The following is a 20831-nucleotide window of genomic DNA, read 5'->3' on the forward strand; positions in this document are numbered from 1 at the left end:
ATGTTTTTTTCGGTGCTTTGGCAACATAAGATGTACCTTGTCATGCCAATAAAGCAATTTGAATTGAATTGAATTGAGAGAGAGAGAGACTGGGGAGAGAGAGAGAGAGAGAGAGACTGGGGATAGAGAGAGAGAGAGACTGGGGAGAGAGAGAGACGGGGAGAGAGAGAGACTGGGGGAGAGAGAGAGAGAGAGACGGGGGAGAGAGAGAGATGGGGAGAGAGAGAGAGAGAGAGAGAGACGGGGGAGAGAGAGAGAGAGACGGGGGGAGAGAGAGAGAGAGAGACGGGGGGAGAGAGAGAGAGAGAGACGGGGGAGAGAGAGAGCGACTGGGGGGAAGAGATGAGAGCGACTGGGGGGAAGAGAGAGAGCGACTGGGGGGAAGAGAGAGAGCGACTGGGGGGAAGAGAGAGAGCGACTGGGGGGAAGAGAGAGAGCGACTGGGGGGAAGAGAGAGAGCGACTGGGGGAAGAGAGAGAGCGACTGGGGGGAAGAGAGAGAGCGATGGGGAAGAGAGAGAGCGACTGGGGGGGAGAGAGAGAGCAACTGGGGGGAGAGAGAGAGAGACTGGGGGGGAGAGAGAGAGAGACTGGGAGAGAGAGAGAGAGAGAGACTGGGGGGGAGAAAGAGAGAGAGACGGGGGGAGAGAGAGAGAGAGAGACTGGGGGGGAGAGAGAGAGAGAGAGACTGGGGGGGAGAGAGAGAGAGAGACGGGGGGGAGAGAGAGAGAGACTGGGGGGAAGAGAGAGAGAGAGAGACTGGGGGAGAGAGAGAGAGACTGGGGGAGAGAGAGAGAGAAAGACTGGGGGAGAGAGAGAGAGAGAGACTGGGGGAGAGAGAGCAAAAAGATAGCAAATTTATGAAAAACCTTGACTATGTACAGACTTAGTGAGCATAGCCTGGGCATCGAAAAAGGCAGACACAGACAGACCTGGCTGCCAAGAGAGGACAGGATATGCTCTCACTGCAGTCAGGGAGTGGTGGAGACAGAGATGCACTTCCTCACAGCTTGTGGAAAATATCAGGGCATAAGGGGGAATTTCTACCCAAAATTCATAAAAATATGCCCTGAATTCAAAAATATGAATGACGACCAAAAACTCCCATACCTATTAGGGGAACAGAGAAATTGCATAACCTTAGCGGCAACTATGTTACAGCTTGCCATAAGCAGAGGGACAACCATTAAATCTAAGAAAAGAGTATATACATATTATATGAGTGTATATTTATACACACAGGGTTATATCTGTTTACACACTGTATGGATAGACCTGCGTTTATGTGTTCAACCATAAATGTTTTTTTCGGTGCTTTGGCAACATAAGATGTACCTTGTCATGCCAATAAAGCAATTTGAATTGAATTGAGAGAGAGAGAGACTGGGGGAGAGAGAGAGAGAGAGAGAGACTGGGGATAGAGAGAGAGAGAGACTGGGGGGAGAGAGAGAGAGAGACGGGGGAGAGAGACAGAGACTGGGGGAGAGAGAGAGAGAGAGAGAGAGACGGGGGGAGAGAGAGAGACGGGGAGAGAGAGAGAGAGAGAGAGACGGGGGGGAGAGAGAGGAGAGAGACGGGAGAGAGAGAGAGAGAGACGGGGGGAGAGAGAGAGAGAGAGAGACGGGGGGGAGAGAGAGAGAGAGAGACGGGGGAGAGAGAGAGAGAGAGAGACGGGGGGAAGAGAGAGAGCGACTGGGGGGAAGAGAGAGAGCGACTGGGGGGAAGAGAGAGAGCGACTGGGGGGAAGAGGAGAGCGACTGGGGGGAAGAGGGAAAGCGACTGGAGGGAAGAGGGAGAGCGAGTGGGGGGAAGAGGGAGAGTGAGTGGGGGGAAGAGGGGAGGAAGGGGGAGAAGGGGGGCGGAAGGGGAGAAGGGGGGCGGAAGGGGGAGAAGGGGGGCGGAAGGGGGGGAGGGGGCGGGAGGAGGGTGGGAGGGGGAGGGGGAGGGAAGGGGAGGGAGGGGGGGAAGGGGAGTGGGGGAAGGAGGGGGGAAGGGGGGGAAGGAGGGGGGAAGGGGGAGGGGAGGGGGAAGGAGGGAGGGGAGGGAGGGAAGGGGGGAGGGAAGGGAGGGGGAGGGGAGGGAATTGGGGGGAGCGGGGGGGAGGAGGGAGGGGGGGGAGGGGGGGAGGAAGGGGAGAGGGGGAGGGGGGAGAGAGAGAGGGGAGAGGCCGGGTTGCCGGGGTAACCTTCCTCCCCCTCCCGCGGCCCCCCCCCGCCCCTCGCGAGCCCCGAAACGTAAATACGCTTATGACCGTTCTGGAATCGTAAGCTTTCTTTTGATGTAATGCACCTGTAGGTACGCTCTATAACTTGAGAGTATATAGCCGGACAGACAGACAGATCAACTGCTTTTATATATAGAGATAGATATGTGTATGTATGTGTGTGAATGTATTTATGTATGTATATGTGTATGTGTGTATGTAGATATCCCATATCTTTCTCTGGTCTGCAAGTTGACTCTTAATGCACTTCATATATTCCGGTCTCTAAAAAGATGGATTATAGCAGCCCTTGATATTAACACCCATTCATTCCATCATGTTAATATCCAGACAACAGTTCATCCTTCCCTGTCGTCTTGATCTATTACCATCAACTTTCTAGACAGTAACAACATCACACACCTTTGCCTGTGACCCCTGAACCATGTACCCACAATGCATCATTTCTCTCATTATAATCCGCCCCATCACTTCTCTTGGTTCCCGGGCTAGTTTAAGCATCCTCACATTATTCGTTGTCCTTTTGTCCAGCTAAGTTTCTACAAATGTCTGCAGCACCAGAATTCAAACACCTTCAGTCATCTTCAGTATTCAAGGTCTAGTTTTCACATCGTACAACGCTGATAACCACACACCACTTCTTATCGCTAGCCTGATACTGCTGAGCAGAAACACCTTCATGGTGTTAAACACCTCTTTGCAGTTGTTACCCACCAATTAATTTTGTCATTGTTTCAGCTATGTGACAATCTTGGATTGTCTGAATCTAAAATTTTAGCTATTTACTCCGTATTGTTCAAACTAAAGTCGGGTTTTGGGAGGTTCTCTTTCTTAGTCGTTGCCTCCTTAGTATTTATTTCCAATCCATATTCCAAATTTTGGTTCTTGTAGTCCCTCCTATGTATCACTGGTGCACCTTAAGTTGCTTTCTAGCATTATAAGGGAAATAGTCGAGTATATTCGAAGGCACTGTGCCATTAATGCCCCTTAATCATTTCTAAATGGGTAACAATGACTGCAATTTTGGATTTGTGCCTTGTGGGTCCCAAGAATAACCTGACCGCTCAAATATGCAGGGCTTTTGACTGCGCAAAAGAATTATAATTTAAGCACATGAGCACATCCCCTTCCATTGCAATATGACCAACGGGGCTTAAAGGATTAAATTATGAGGACAAGTTGCACAGACTAGGCTTGTAGTCCCTCGAGTATAGAAGATTAAGGGTTGATTTAATTGAAGTGTTTAAAATGATTAAAGGATTTGATCGGGTACATAGAGAAAAACTATTTCCTCTGGTTGGGAGGAGTCCAGAACAAGGGGGCATAACCTTAAAATTAGAGCCTGGTCATTTAGGGATGATATCAGGAAGCACGTCTTCACACAAAGGGTAGTGGAGATCTGCAACCCTCTCCTCAAAAAACTGTTGAGGCTAAGTCAAAACTGAGATAGATGGATATTTGTTAGTGGTATTAAAGGATATGGAGCAAAAGTAGATAAATGGAGTTGAGGTAATCAGTCATGATTTAATTGAATGGCAGAACAGGTTTGAGGGGCTGAATGGCCTCCTGTTCCTAACTACCATTGGTTGCAGCATCATGCATACTGTACTTGAAACACCTCTATCAAATCTTCTCTCAATCTTCTCTGCTCCAAGGAGAACAACCCCAGCTTCTCCAGTCTATCAACGTAACTGAAGTCCCTCATTCCTGGAATCATTCTTGTAAATCTTTTCTGCACCCTCTCTAAGGCCTTCACATCCTTCCTAAAGTGTGGTGCCCAGAATTGGACACAATACTCCAGTTGGGGCCAAACCAGTGTTTTATACAGGTTCATCATAATTTCCACACTTTTGTCCTCTATACCTTTATTCATGAAGCCCAGGATCCCGTCAGCCTTTTTAACTGCTTTCTCAACCTGCCCTGCTGCCTTCAACGCTTTGTACACACATACCCCCAGGTCTCTCTGTTTGTGCACCCCCTTCAGGATTGTACCATTTAGATTATATGTCCTCTCCTCATTCTTTCTACCAAAATGTATCACTTCACAGTTTTCTACATTAAATTTCATCTGCCACGTGTCCGCCCATTTCACCAGCCTGTCTATGTCTTCCTGAAGTCTATCATTCTCCTCCTCACTGTTCACTATACTTCCAACTTTTGTGTCATCTGCAAATTTTCAAATTGTACCCTGTACACCCACATCCAAGTCATTAATATATATATATCAAGAAAAGCTGTGGTCCTTGAACTGACCCCTGGGGAACACCACTGTAAACCTTCCTCCAGTCCAAAAAACAACCATTCACCGCTACGCTCTGTTTCCTATCACTTATCCAATTCCGTATCCATGCTGCCATGTCCCTTTTATTCCATGGGCTTCAACTTTGCTGGCAAGCCTATTATGTGGCACATTGTCAAACGCCTTTTGGAAATTCATGTACACTACATCAACTGCATTACCCTCATCAACCATCTCTGTTACCTCATCAAAGAACTCAATCAAGTTAGTTAAACACAATTTGCCTTTAACAAATTCATGCTGGCTTTCTTTAATTAATCCACACTTGTCCAAGTGACTGTTAATTTTGTCCCTGATTACTGTTTCTAAAAGCTTCCCCACTACCGAGGTCAAACTGACCGGCCTGTAGTTGCTGGGTTTATCTTTACACCCTTTTTTGAACAATAGTGTAACATTTGCAATTCTCCAGTCCTCTGGCACCACCCCCGTATCTATGGAGGATTGGAATATTATGGCCAGTACCTCCCCGATTTCCTCCCTCAATTTCTTCAGCACCCTAGGATGCATCCCATCCGTTCCTGGTGACTCATCTACTTTAAGTACAGCCAGCCTTTCTAATACCTCCTCTTTATCAATTTTTATACCACAGTATCAAGAATCTCCACTACCTCCTCCTTCACTATGTATATGGCAGCATCCTCTTCCTTGGTGAAGGCAGATGCAACGTACTCATTTAGTACCTCAGCCATACCCTCTGCCTCCATGCAGAGGTCTCCTTTTAAGTCCCTAATCGGCCCCACCCCTCCTCATACTACCCTTTTACTATGTATATGCCTATAGAAGACTTTTGGATTACCTTTTATGTTGGCTGCCATTCTATTCTCATACCCTCTCTTTGCCCCGCTTATTTTCTTTTTCACTTCTCCTCTGACCTTTCTTTATATAGACTGATTCTCAGATGTATTTGCAACCTGACATCTGTCACATGTGCTCTTTTTCTGATTCATCATACTCTCTATCTCTTTCGTCATCCAGGGAGCTCTGACTTTACTTGCCCTGCCTTTCCCCCTTGTGGGAATGTACCTGAACTATTTCCTCTTTAAAGGCAATCCATTGTTCCATTACAGTTTTGCCTGCCAATCTTTGATTCCAATTTACTCGAGCCAGATCCGTTCTCATCCCACTGAAGTTGGCCTTCCCCCAGTTAAACATTTTTACTCTAGATTGCTCCCTGTCCTTTTCCACAGCTAATCTAAACCTTATGATACTATGATCACTGTTCCCTAAATGTTCACTTACTGACACTTGCTCCACTTGACCTACCTCATTTCCCAGAACCAGATCCAGCAATGCCTCCTCTCTCATCGGGCTGGAAACATACTGATCAAGAAAGTTCTCCTGAACACACTTCATAAATTCTTCCCCTTCTCTGCCCTGAACACTATTACGATCCCAGTCTATATTAGGATAGTTGAAGTCCCCCATTATTACTACTCTATAGTTTTTTTTTAATTTGCTTATGGAATCTGGGCGTCGCTGGCAAGGCCAGCATTTATTGCCCATTTCTAGTTGCCCTTGAGAAGGTGGTGGTGAGCCGCCTTCTTGAACCGTTGCAGTCCGTGTGGTGAAGGGGCTCCCACAGTGCAGTTAGGGAGGGAGTTCCAGGATTTTGACCCAGCGACAATGAAGGATCGGCGATATACTTCTAAGTCAGGATGGTGTGTGACTTGGAGGGGAACTTGGAGGTGGTGGTGTTCCCATGCGCCTGCAGCCCTTGTCCTTCTTGCACCTCTCTGTAATTTCTCTGCAAATTTGCTCCTCCATATCTTTCCCACTATTTGGTGGTCTATAGAATACACCTAGTAGTGTAATGGCACTACTAATGGCACCTCTATTATTTCTTAACTCTAGCCATATAGATTCTGTCCTTGACCCCTCCAGGACATCTTCCCTCTCCAGCACTGTAATATTCTCCTTGACCAATACTGCCACAGCACCTCCTATCTTTCCTGAACACTTTAATACCCAATCCTGCCCTTTTTAGAGCCAGGTCTCAGTTATTGCCTCAAACTCAGGCCCTGTCTGCTCTCTCAGGTGAACATAAAAGATTCCATAGCACTTTTTTGAAGAAGAGCAGAGGAGTTCTCCCAGTGTCGTAGCCAAAATTTATCCCTCAGCCATTATCTGGTCTTTATCTCATTGCGGTTTGTGGGACCTTGCTGTGCGCAAATTGGCTGCTACATTTCCCCAAACTACACTTCAAAAAAAGTGCTTTGGGATGTCCTGAGGTCATGAAAGGTGCTACATAAATGCAAGCTCCTTCTTTCTTTAACCTTGTGGAACAATGCTTATTCAGCAGGGCGAGGACTGGCTGGTCTTTTCTTGCCCACCATATTAAACAGCTAATCAAAATTTCCATGCTATATGGCAACATATATTGCGTTCTTTATCAATCACCCGCAGTGCATTCCAACACCACAGGTGAAACAATCGAGCAAATTCACAGGCCTTGTGCCATTAATCATTTGTAAATACTTCCTAAGTACAGATGTAACATTTGTGTACAGAATACCACATGGAGTACTTTAATGGAAAGAGATCCATCTGGAGTGAGGGCTGAGCCAAAGGAAATGCTCCCAGCTGTTTTCCACAGACAGATTTTTGTTCTGAATTTTTCCATGACATTTTTTGCGTCCCTGTCAACAAAATACTTTCTCGCAAATCGGCTTTAGGATATGCAGGAATAAAGCCTCGCTGCACTGCACTGCACAGCAAAAGTGACCATGGAGCTGTCGGATTGTCATTAAAAACCCAACGTTCTACCCTCCGTAAACTTAAGCTCATCAAAACTCGGCTGCCCGTGTCCTAGCTCGCACCAAGTCTCGTTCGCCCATCACCCCCTGTGCTCGCTGACCTACATTGGTTCCCCGTTAAGCAGCGCCTCGATTTCAAAATTCTCATCCTTGTTTTCAAATCCCCCCATGGCCTCGACCCTTCCTATCTCTCTAATCACCTTCAGCCCCGCAACCCCCCCCGAGATATCTGCGCTCCTCTAATTCTGCCCTCTTGAGCATCCCTGATTATAATCACTCAACCATTGGTGGCTGTACCTTCTGTTGCCTAGGCCCTAAGCTCTGGAATTCCCTCCCTAAACCTCTCCGCCTCGCTACCTCTCTTTCTTTCTTTAACACGCTCCTTAAAACCTACCTCTTTGACCATCTGCCCTAATATCTCCTTACCTGGCTCAGTGTAAAATTTTGTTTTATAACGCTCTTGTGAAGCGCCTTGGTGCGTTTTACTACGTTAAAGGCGCTATATAAATACACGTTGTTGTTGTTGTTGTCGTTGTTACATACCGAGATTGAATTTTTAAAAAACTAAACTCGTGTACCAAATGGAGAGAAAAAGATAAATAGTAAGTCAACGTTAAATTGCGGTAATGCATAGCCAAGACTGCTAAATAAGTTCACAAGTGAGACTAACTGGGTAACTCATGAACAACAAGGTCATGGGTAGATTATCTTCATAACATCAAATGGAAACATTAATCAAGTCACACTGGGGCATGTGACCTATTCCAGTTATAATACTTATAGCATGGTTTTAGTTGAAAAAAGTAACAACTATTTGAACTGCTGCTTTGCAGTTATTTTAAGCTCCGCAATGTTAGAGGAAAGCATTTGCCACTGTGGTGCCATTTCAATGTCCCGTAAAGCGAAATAATTCAATACAGTCTCTCTTTCACTGTCGGTCGGAGCTGCAGAAATTAAAAACAGGCTTTTAAGAGGGGGCATCAAACAGGACTGTGGTTTATCTGAAGTGTTGCAGCGAGGGAGTACACATGCACGGCGACATCTTGCGGAATTAATGTCGCACCATATTCTCGTGGAGGAAGGATTTTTCAATTTTAAAACCGCATCAGATAACCGAATCAATTTTGTATTTGTATAGCACTTTTGTTATTACTCTAAAGATGTGGGCGACACTGGCAAGGCCAAATATACTGATCACCCCTAGTTACACGGAGGAGGCCTCAAATTCGGCCACTTCAGAGAGAAATAATAGTCAACTATCATGGAATCATAGAAATTTACAGCACTGGAGAAGGCCATTCGGCCTATCATGTCTGTGCCGGCCGAAAGAGCTATCCAGCCTAATTCCACTTTCCAGCTCTTGGTCTGTAGCCTTGTAAGTTACGGCACTCCAAGTGCATATCCAAGTACTTTTTAAATGTGATGAGGTTTTCAGCCTCTACCACCCATTCACGCAGTGAGTTTCAGACTGTAGGGGTTTGCAAAATCCCCTAAATCCCTGAACATCAGAAAATATTGGTCCACATCTAAGATTGTTTAATTAACATTGTAGACATTTATCCCTCGTTTTTGCCGTCTGCCTTCCCGTTAAGCAATTTTACTGTAATTACTGTGTTCGTGTGGTATAGTTTAAAAATTTGATTATAGTTTCTTTAGTTTAATAAAGTTTGACTTTCTCACACCCAGACCAGTTGTCCATTTTAATATATCATTAATTATAAGTCCTTTAGTCAGAACTGGAAGGTGGGGTAGCGATTCGAAACCGCTGTTTGAATTGGTTTACAGTGTAGCAGCAAAAGGCTGCCTGACCAGATGAATTACTGTAAACCAGGTAAAAGTTTGGAATTGTTCAGAGTGCAGGCAAAGGCTGCCTGACCAGGCAAATTACCGTAAACCACAGAAAAGATGCCCCCCTACACAGACCCTCTGGGTGAAAAAAGTTCTCCTCAACTCCCCTCTAATCCTTCTACCAATTACTTTAAATCCATGGCCCCTGGTTATTGACCTCTCTGCTAAGGGAAATAGGTCCTTCCTGTCCACTCTATCTAGGCCCTTCATAATTTAAACACCGCAATCAAGTCTCCCCTCAACCTCCTCTGTTCCAAAGAAAACAACCCCAGCCTATCCAATATTCCCTCATAGCTAAAATTCATAATCCTGGCAACATCCTCGTAAATCTCCTCTGTACCCGCTCTGTACAATCACTGTAGTGTGGTGACCAGAATTGTACGCAGTACTCTAGCTGTGGCCTAACTAGTGTTTTATACGGTTCTAGCATAACCTCCCTGCTCCTATATTCTATGCCTCGGCTAATAAAAGAAAGCATCCCATATGCCTTCTTATCCACCTTATCTATCTGACCTGCTACCTTCAGGGTTCTGTGGACATGGACTCCAAGGTCCCTCTGTTCCTCTACACTTCTCACTACAGGAAAAAAAAATTTATCCAGCATGGACGGGACCGATGTGGTGCCGGTTCATCAAAAATTCCGGATAACCAAACGCTATAGTAAAAGATACGGAGCTGAAAGCTCCGTATAAAGCAACAAACCCTGTTGCTTAGCAACAGCTTCAGAACAATGGGCACAAGTTGCAAGTGTCTCTGTAGCTTAGCAACAGCTGCAGCCACACCCTTGCACAGCAACAAATGGAGTAAAAAAAGTAATAAAAGCTACCTGAACCTACTCCTGAATTTTGCCGGTTAACCGGCATTTCCAGTTATTTAGGTGCCGGTTAATCGAAAGTTTCCTGTATGTCGAAACATCTCAAAGAAATTCACACACCAAATTACTTCTGAAAGGTAATGGGGCAGAAATTCCTCCCCAAACGCGTGAGTACGGAAGGGGTACTCACGCGTCTGGCCGGAGGAAATGCCGGTTTTCAGCATGCACAGCACATGCGCTGAAAACCGGCATTTCCTCTCCTCTAACCCAAGAGTTGAAGAGGCTAGCACGTGCGCTGTAGGGGGCAGCGCGTGCGTCTTGGATTTCCTGTGTTTTGGGGGATTTGCGCATGTCTAAAGGCCTCCGGTCTTTACGCTTGTAAAAAGCACACGTAAGTATTTATTTTTACAGGTAAGTGGTGTTTTAGTGTAATTTAGAAAAAAAATTTCCACAGGTTTATTATTTTAAACAATCTACAATAAGGTAAGTTTAGTTTTAGACCCTTTTTATTAAAAATTAATTTTTTTCAAAAAAAACAATTATTGTTTAAATTATTTTTTTAAACTTATTTATACTTAATTTAATGATTGGGATGTTTTTTAAAATTTTATTTAAAGTTTAAGTAGTGTTTTGGGGTGCAGTACTTCTCATGAGTTTGACAGTTCTTACTTTCAAACTTATGAATGAAGTTTCCCCTCCCCTGATTGGCTGAACAGTGCTCACCTGATCCCAGCCGGCACATCGCACTAACTACGCCGCTGGGTCAGGTTAGCACAGCGCGCCGACATCAGAACCTGGCCACTGACAGGAAATCCACTGCGGGCCAGGTTTCAGATGTCGGCGCGCAGGGTGAGCGCACATCGGGGGCTTGCACGCGCGGCAAGCCCCCGACACCAAGTTCTGGGCCAATGGGTTTTACTGTGTAGGCAAAAAGGTCAACAGAACAAAACTTGTCACAACGGAGTGGGTAACTGCATTGCCTGGTGTGCTGCTGAGTCAAGCAGGGTCTTGGTCAGGGCTGCTATCAGCTGGGGTGTGGCAATAGGGGTGCTAGAGTTGGTCTCAACATTCCTGGGCAAAGGAAAGGGGGAAAGTAAGCTCAGATTCTGCTCCTGATCATTGTCCCGTGTGCTTGCATGGAGCCAGATGAGGACAGGATTGGGCTTGGCTGCGATGATCCCACACGGCCTAGTGACACATCCTGCCAAACCTGTCACACAAGAAGAACAAGCACTTGTGTGCGGTATTAGAAGGTGGCTCACATGCAAGAAACTGCAAGAGTCAGAGAGATAACCTGGAGGACGGGGGAACAGGTTGGGCCACAGGCTTCTGATTTCCTAGCTGTGCTGGGAGCAGCGGATTGCAGAGTCACCCCTTAAGTTACCAAGAAGTTAGCGCTGGAGTTAGTTTTACAGGTGGTTAGAAAGACTGCTGCAGTGTATTTTACAATGGAGTAAGAGATTGGCGGCTGATTAAAGGCACCATAACATGATGGGCACAGATTTCAGGCAAGAGTGTGCTGGGACACGCTAAAGTTATATAACCAGCTCCACACGACTCTTATTTAACCAGCTCTGTACATGTGTGATGACATTGCACATTCTGAACTTGGGATAGTCAGCTCTTTGTTAACACTTTTTTTTATAATACCTCCCAGCGGCCAACTTCTCTGTGAAGTTCTATATGACAGCAGGTGTGAGGTCTCAGCTGTGCAAAAGTATTTCCTCAAATCTGACTACATGACAGTCACACCTGAATTACATTACACATCAATATGAAACGACAAACCGCTTCACACAAGGTGAGTAGGACCATTGGCCGCCAAAGCACAAGATGACACTGGATGCTTTGTTCTGCTTCAGAACACTTATTCTGCTACAACAATAACAACAAATTGTAATTATATATCGCCTTTAATGTAGTAAAGCGGCCCAAAGTGCTTCACAGGAGTGTTATGAGACAAAAATTTGACACCGAGCCACGTAAGATATTAGGGCGGATGACCAAAATCTTGGTCAAAGAGGTAGGCCGGAATTTTCTGGGGGTCAGCGGGCGGGATTGGTGGCGGGTCGGGTGGGAAATTTGACATTTTTGACAGCGGGTCGGGAGCCCGCTGTCAACTCGCTCCCACGCGCCTTTCCCGATGTCGGATCTGTCAGCGCTGAGCAGACCCGGCAGGCAGCGGCGGGTGACCCAATTCAGGTAATTAGTGGCTTGTTTAGAGTCACTTAAGAATGATTTTCCGATTACCTTTTGTATTTGACAGCTCGCCCACAGGCTCCACGTTGGTCGTGGACCACGTCTGTCAAGCTGAGGCGGCCATTGAATCAGCTGATGAGTTGACAGCTTCAAATGTAAAGTAAAAGCTCCCACATTACAGAGATATCTTCCCTCAGCCACAAGCGCTTCCTCACTGCATTTCCACAAAAGATTCAGCATGCTGCGAGTCTTTACACAAGTCTCCATTCAGTCTGACCTCATTACCTCTCTCATCATTGACATCGCTTCAGTCATCTCTACTTCACCTGCCATCTATTCCATCAGCATGGGTGCCCTTTATTCTCTCTCACCTTGGTCCTCAGAATCCCTCCACAATCAGCCCCAACACCAGCAGCACCAACAACACCAACCTTCTCTGCAATCAACTGATGCTGCACAGGACAGAGGGCATCAGCACCCGACAACCCTGCTGCCCGGGAGGCCAGAGATGGTCTCACCATAGCCAGATTTACTTCACTTGATGCTAGCTGCCACATAATGTGCCAGATGGCACCAGTCCACACCAGCACCATAAAGCATCACTACAATGCCCAAGCATTCCTTTCACACTCATGACCATTGCGGGGGGTACCATTATGTCTCACCATTCACTGCAACTCACTAAGACTCTTCCAAAGGTGCACACAAATCTGTCCAAGAATGCAGTGTTGAAAATAAAGATTTCAATGTTTGACATCACATTAACAGAAACTTTACATGAACATTGCATAAAACACCCAAGTGCCTACCCTTGTGTGATGTTAGTTGGTGTGATTGCACTAGGATGAGGGTGAGTGCGAGGGGTAGCTAGTGAGATGGGGATGTGATAATAATGTAGATAGCGAGGGATGGGTGAAGGTGCATGGTAAGTTGGTGTGAGTAAAGATGTGCAGGAGTAGGGTAGGGAAGGCAGAGTGATGGGGATGTGATGAGAGGCACAGCAGGATGAGGTCGAGTGTGGCTTTGTATTAATGTTTCGTGATCTACTGAGATCATTGAAAGGTTTGCGGCACTGCATCCAGGTCCTCCTGACCACATCCCTGCTTTTGCTCTCCTCTGCAATGTGTAACCAGGCTGTGTTGGTCTCCTGGGGAGTTGTCTTCAGCCCATGGGAAGGGAAGTGGACCTCCCTGTGTGCTCTGACTCCCTCTATAAGCATATGGAGGGAGTTATGGGAGAGCCTGGGTGCAGCCCTATGCCTCTGTGCTGTGCTTGTCAGTGTTTGCAGCACTTCACTGCTGTAGAACACTGACAGCACAAATGTCAAAGTAAAGTTGGCCATGGTCCCTTTAAGGAAACCGGCTGATGACGTGTCATCAAATGACACCACCAGACCCACTTCCTCTAATTGGCCGGGAAACACAATGGGCGGGCTTAACAAGCCCAATCAAAAGAAATTCATTTCCCAGAGCGGGCTGGAGCCAGCAGCGGGGTCGGGCCCCGCCACCGACGTCTCCTGCCTCGGACCCGCCGATGTGAGCGAAATCCTGGCCATAGGTTTTAATGAGCGTCTTAAAGGAGGAAAGAGAGGTAGAAAGGCGGAGAGGTTTAGGGAAGGGAATTCCAGAACTTAGGGCCTAGGCAGCTGAAGGCACGGCCACCAATTGAGTGATTATAATCAGGCGTGCTCAAGAGGGCAGAATTAGAGGAGCGCAGATATCTTGGGGGGGTTGTGGGGGCTGGAGGAGATTATAGAGATAGGAAAGAGAGAGGCCATGGTGGGACTTGAATTTTAAAATTGAGGCATTGCTTAACTGGAAGCCAATGTAGGTCAGCAAGCAGAGTGGTGATAGGTGAATGGGACTTGATGTGAGTTAGGACACGGACAGCCAAGTGTTGGATGAGGCAGGGGCAGAGACAGGCAATGTTACAGAGGTGGAAATAGGCGGTCTTAGTTATGCAACGGATATGTGGTCGGAAGTTCATTTCAGGGTCAAATATGACACCAAGTCTGGTTCAGCCTCAGGCAGATGCTAAGGAGAGGGATGGAGTCAGTGGCTAGGGAACGGAGTTTGTAGCGGGACCGAAGACAATGGTTTCAGTCTTCCCAGTATTTAATTGGAGAAAATTGCTGCTCCTCCAGTACTGGATGTCAGACAAGCAGAGACCGTGGAGGGGTCAAGAGAAGGGTCGGTGAGGTAGTGCTGGGTGTCGTCAGCGTACATGTGGAAACTGACACTGTGTTTTCGGATGATGTTGCCAAGGGGCAACATGTAGATGAGAAATAGGAGGGGGCCAAGGATAGATCCTTGGGGGACACCGGTGGTAACAATGCGGGGGCGGGAAGAGAAGCCATTGCAGGTGGTTTTCTGGCTACGATTAAATAGATAAGAATGGAACTAGGCGAGTCCAGTCGCACCCAGCTGGACGATGGTGGAAAGGCGTTGGAGGAGGATGGAGTGGTCAACCGTGTCAAAGACTGCAGACAAGTCAAGAAGGACGAGGAGGGATAGTTTACCTTTGTCACAGTCACAAAGGATGTCATTGGTGACTTTGATGAGAGCTGTTTCAGTACTGTTTCTCTCAAAAAACAGTGTGGAATATTCACTGTGGCTATTAATAGGAAGTCGTAACATTGATAACTATTCAGCTCCTTCGCAGGGTGTGACCTTTTACCACACGTTACTGTCTGATACCTCAGGCAACAGACTGTCGAAACCTGACAATAATATCCACGTCTACGCATAATCCCAAAAGTAAACAAAAACAATTCTTCACGGTATTTAATTACAGTGACAGGCCTGTAGCAATACAGAAAAGCAATTTACTTAAGCTGTCTTGGCCCTAAGCTTTGGAATTCTCTCTCCAAACCTTTCCGCCTCTCTCTCCTCCTTTAAGACACTCCTTAAAACCCAGTTCTTTGACCAAACTGTCCTAATGGGCTGGATTTTCATTGAGGAGGCGGGTAGGATTTTCATTGAGGAGGCGGGGTTGTAGTCCCGCCTCCATCGAGTTCTAGCCAACCCATGCAATTTTGACTTGCTTGACCTTGTTGAGCCCGCCCAGCGGGCTCAGCAGGCCAATTAAGGACCACCCGGCAACAGGTGACATCACAGATTGATATTTTATCTGTCAATACCTTTTGACAGATGAAATATCAGCGTTTCACAGCTGTTTGAAGCTGTCAAACACTGACAATCTGTACTTCAAGTTAATTCCTTCCTCTCAGGCTGGTTTAGAGATCTCCCCGGAACAGAAAGCTGAATGTTGGAACTTTTGACAGCTGCCGGCCATTCTGCTTTCTGTGCCAGTGAGATGAGGGAATCCCGAGACCTGAAGGAAGGAAACCCGTAAAGGTTAGTAGAACTTCTTTAAACACTTTACACACACCAAACACACTTACCTCTGCACTCATGCACCCATCACTCACCTGAACACCGCACATCTCGACCCCTCCAAGCCCTCCATCCCGCCTCGCTAACTTGCCGTGGTTTGGAGCCATCGGGAATCCCACAGTTCACCAATGAAAATAGGGATTAGGCTAAAAACTGCCTGTTAACTACCTGTTAACAGGTAGTTAATTGGCACTAATCCCCTTCCCGCCTCGTGGAGGTGGGTCCCAGTGCGGGTTGGGTATCCGCCGCCTTTGAAACTGGCATGGAGGCGGGTTGGGGGCGGGATGGGTTCGTGCCCCCCGATTTTGGGGTTTTAATCCCCCACACGCCTCCAATCCCGCCTCCACGGCCCAATAAAATTCCTGCCTCCTTATGTGGCTCGGTGTCAAATTTTGCCTGCTTACGTTCCTGTGAAGCGCCGTGGGACATTTTACTGCATTAAAGGCGTTATATAAAAGCAAGCAGTTGTCATTTGCATAAACATTCAAAAAAATTCCACCATTGATCATGCGGAGAGTTCCATCTCTGTGACTTCCCGACATGCGAATGTTTAGCCGCTACACTGACTTATCCAATTAGCAGGGATTCTTCAGCTCGGCACTAAATGCCAACTGATGAGAAACACCAACCGAAGTCTGCGTCTCTTTATCATCCGAGTGTTCCTGAGCAGTTGAGCCACAACCTGTTTTGTGCTTTGTTCCCTTGAAAATATCCACACAGCTGTGGATTTTTATTGAAGCCCATTAAAAGCACTTCGCACTTTAACGGAGATCAACTCTTGGAGTGCTCGGTGCGCTTTATAGTTTTTTACACACACACACACCAGTTTTTGATCAGGATATGTCTGATTTCCTGTAAATTTGTAAGACTGTTAGAATTGAAGGGATACGGACATACGAAAATGACGGACAGGAAAAGACCCACTGGTCCGTCTAGCCTGTCCTGTACAGCTGTGATGCCTTGCGCGTCACAATACAGACACTCCCCACCCTACCCGGAAGCCATGTAAGCACCTGGGAGAGGGAAAACAAAGATTAAAAACCGCAGGCCAATTGAGGGGGGGTGGGGTGGGGGTTGCGGGAAATTGAAATTTCCTCTCTGACCCCCTTAGGTGATCAAAACTTGTCCTGAATGGATGGAAGGAACCTGCTTTCATCTGCAGCAGCCTTTGTCTGAAGCACCAATTAGCCATACAGCTAGACGTCTCATTGTTATAATGAATTGGTAGCACGATCCTTATTGGGTTTGTTATTCAGGGGGTGATAAACCACCTGGTTTTAATCTTACTGCCCCTTCCACGCCATACAGATGTTGGGCATCCAGGTGCAAATGTGCGGCCCGGAGGAATTAACGCTGGTTTGCATTTTCTTGCAGATCTTTAACGGCGTGGGAATATTTATCGTCAGTAGTGATTGTGGGTTGGGCGGGGGAGGGCGTGGTGGCGGCATGGAAGGGTTGGATCCCATTAATTTTGGCCAAGCATCACTTCTTGAACAAAAAAGGGGAGATTTGAACATCTGGACGCCCGATGCCTGCAGCAGGAGGCCCGCTCCGTTTTGAAGGCCAGGCCTCGTTAATCCAGAATGAGCATCTTGAAGCAGCTCGCCGACTCTGGCATGTAAGATATCGGGTGGCCTGGAGACCAATCTGGTTGGCAGAAAGGCAGGTCCAGGGGGCAGATGGCTGCAATGGATGAGAGGGTTGCGAGTCCAGCATGGCAGTGGCCCACATTATTCTTCTGGTGGCTGGGTCACCGGGCCTGCTCCTCCAAGCCCCACAAAGATCATTTTGAAACTTAACCGTTTCAAGCCTGTGAACTGACTTTTTCCCCTCAGTCAGACAAACTGAGCATATACAGTGCTATCCTGTACTATTTCCAAGGTTAAAAGGGCTCGTTCTTTGCCCTGAGGCCCACTATCCTACAAACCTTAAGCACAAGCTCAAGTCAGTCATAGGAAGTGTGTGCTTGCCTATGGAAACTTAACTGAGCACAAATCAAAAGTACAGCAACACAGCCCGAAAGTGCTTACCGTCCCACAGATCAGACTATTGCTTCTACAATGTCTTAATGCTTGGGAAGGGAGAGTAGGAACCATCTGTACTACATTTTAAGCATCAAACGCAAGTGTTGTAATGTAATTGGTGTCTTCCAGATGCAATGTTTTCCAAACGCTTTTTCTATTGAAACTACCGTCGCTATAGTGTTGTATCATTTCATTAGTATGTAAATGCTTACGTTGAGAAATGGGATGGAAATAGTGCAGTGAATATGTTACTGGGCTGGTAATCCAGAGGCCTGGGTTAATAATCCAGTAGAACGTGACTCAAATCCCACCATGGTAGTTTGAGAAATTAAATTCAGTTTTAAAAAACATCTGGAAATAAAAAGCTAGTATCATTTAAAAAGTGCCCATGAAGATTGTCGTAAAAACTGGTTCAGTAATGACCTTTAGAGAGGGAAACCTGCCATCCTTGCATGGTCTGGCCTACATGTGACTCCAGTCCCATACCAATGTGGTTGTCTTTTAACTGCCACCTGAAGCAACATTAAATGCTACAAAAAATCACACGGACTACAGCAATTCAACAAGAAGGCCCACCATCACCTTCTCAGGGCAACTGGGGATAAGCAATAATCTTGCCTGGATGAGTGCAACTCCAACAACACTCAAGAAGCTCGACACCATCCAGGACAAAGCAGCCCGCTTGATTGTCACCCCATCCACCACCTTAAATATTCACTCCCTCCACCGCCGGCGTACCGTGGCTGCAGTGTGTACCATCTACAAGATGCACTGCAGCAACTCGCCAAGGCTTCTTCAACAGCACCTCCCAAACCCGCAACCTCTACCACCTAGAAGGAAAAGGGCAGCAGGCGCGTGGGAACATCACCATCTCCAAGTTCCCCTCCAAGTCACACACCATCCTGACTTGGAAATATATCACCGATCCTTCATCAGCACTGGATCAAAATCCTGGAACTCCCTCCCTAACAGCACTGTGGGAGTACCTTCACCACACGGACTGCAGCAGTTCAAGAAGGCGGCTCACCACCACCTTCTCAAGGGCAATTAGGGATGGGCAATAAATGCTGGCCTTGCCAGTGACGCCCACGTCCCATAAACAAATTTTTTTTTTAAATTGCTGGCCCTGCCAGTGATGGCCATATCCCCAAAATTAATTTTTTTAAACGCATTTGAGAAATTTAACACTTTAAGCAGCAAATATAGCTTCTATTTTATAATATTGAAAGTGATAAGACGTGTTCATGCTTAAAAATCATTGCCGTTCCAACAAATAGTGATATATATATAGTTTTATTAAATATATGATATCAACAAATACCTGTGCTCCGCCATGATGGACGCTCCAGTCTGGATGGATGGGTGGGACTTTGAGGTGACAGACAAAGTGAGTCGCAGGCATCTGGGTCAGCAAGGCTCATTTTATCTGCTTCAGAGAAGATCTGAGTCACTGTCTGCAGGAGGCTGTGACTGCTTACCGCTGTACAAAGTGCCTGTGAGACAAGAACACCAAGATAAATCTTTCTTCAGAGCTAGTACCGGTGACAGGCTGTGCAACCAGTGAGGGGGAGGGGGGCTCCAAAACCCGAATCGGCCCCTGTTCTCATCCAATATCAACACATGCATATTCCAGCAGGAGCTATTGGGTCAGGAATGGGAATCCTGGCTGATTGTCTCCCTTCCTTGCCCCGAGGCATCGAGGCTAAGATCAGATAACTTTATTACGATAGCAAAATACTGCAGATGCTGGAAATCCAAAATAACAACAGAAAACGCTGGAAAAACTCAGCAGGCCAGGGCAGCATCCGTGGAGAGAGAAACAGAGTCAACGTTTCAGGTCGATGACCTTTCGTCTGTTATTTCAGGTAACTTTGTGCTATCTGTCATTTCTAAAGCATCGAGGAAGAGCAGGGGAGTTATCCCCAGTGTCCTGGCCAATATTTATCCCTCAATCAACATAACAAAAAACAGCAGAAAATGCTGGAAAAACTCAGCAGGCCAGGCAACATCCGTGGAGAGAGAAATAGAGTCAACGTTTCGGGTCGAAACTGTTCTACAGAACTGAGAGAAAAGGCAGGAAATGAAATACAGGAAACTTTGTGCTATCCAGCACCGACGGGACCGAGCTGCTGCCGTTGCCTCAAAACTGCCGGACACTCCAGAGTTAATGTTGAAAGATACAGACATTTTTATCTCCGTATCTGACAACAAACACTGTTGCTTAGCAACAGTTTCTAAACACTCGGGTGTGGCTGCAAGCGTCTGTAGCTGAAGCTGTTGCTATAGCTACAGACCTTGCAGTGCTTGACTGGGGAAAGAAAGCAACGAGAACTAAAAAAACTTATAGAAAACGGCTCCTGATTTTTGCCGGTGGCTCCAGCTTGCCGGATGGTTCGCCTCCGGATAGCACAAAGTTTCCTGTAAAAGGCTGTTTGGGGGCTGGGAAAGGGGGGAAGGGATGAAAGAAGAGACATTAAGAGATATTCAAGGCGAGACGAGATAGTAATAGGATAGGTAAAGAAACAGACAATGGCTCCGGATGAAGTGTGAAATGCGCTGGCAGAGTGAAAGACAGCTGCCATGTGGGAGAGAAAAAAAAAGGAAAAGTCACAAACCAAAAGTGTGGATAAAAAATATAAAAATATAATAGGGGCCGAGGTTATGATCTGAAGTTGTTGAACTCGCTATTTTGCTATCATAACAAGAAACAGATTATCTGGTCATTATCACATTGCTGTTTGTGGGAGATTGCTGAGTGCAAATTGGCTGCCGCGTTTCCCACATTACAACAGTGACTACACTTAAAAAAAAAACGTACTTAATTGGCTGTAAAGCGCTTTGGGACGTCCGGTGGTCATGAAAGGCGTTATATAAATGCAAGTCTTTCTTTTTCTTCTTTTTCATTGGTGGCACACTATCAGAAATATGCAGATGAAGCCTCCAAGAAGGTGATGGAGGACATCCTCATACAGTGTGCAGGACGTTGCTAAGACAAAGGGACATAACCTTAAAATCAGAGCCAGGCCATTCAGGAAAGAAGTTAGGAAACACTTCTTCATGCGAAGGGTGGTAGAAGTGTGGAACCCTCCCACAAAAAGCAGTAGATGCTAGCTCAATTAATAATGTTAAATCTGAGATCGATAGATTTTTTGCTAGCCAAGGGTATTAAGGGATATGGAGCCACGGTGGGTAAGTGGAGTTAGGATACGGATCATCCATGATCACACTGAATGGCAGAACAAGGTCAAGGGGCTGAATGGCCTATCCCTGTTCCGA

The 20831-nt window shown here is 46.5% G+C and overlaps 1 protein-coding gene across 4 annotated transcripts in view; it reads right to left on the bottom strand.

Moving 5' to 3' along the window:
* The window catches only part of arap3 (ArfGAP with RhoGAP domain, ankyrin repeat and PH domain 3), a 312909-nt gene that overhangs the window by 75231 nt on the left and 216847 nt on the right, over positions 1-20831 (bottom strand). For all 4 annotated transcript variants that reach the window (XM_085995934.1, XM_085995933.1, XM_085995932.1 and 1 more), the window contains exon 11: positions 18877-19048. In XM_085995934.1, coding sequence (XP_085852060.1) covers positions 18877-19048 — 172 coding nt within the window. The remainder of the gene's footprint in view (positions 1-18876; positions 19049-20831) is intronic.

Source organism: Somniosus microcephalus, chromosome 8 (genome assembly GCF_052327205.1).
Source record: "Somniosus microcephalus isolate GS21.2 chromosome 8, FLI_Smic_1.0, whole genome shotgun sequence".
Lineage (NCBI taxonomy): Eukaryota > Metazoa > Chordata > Chondrichthyes > Squaliformes > Somniosidae > Somniosus > Somniosus microcephalus.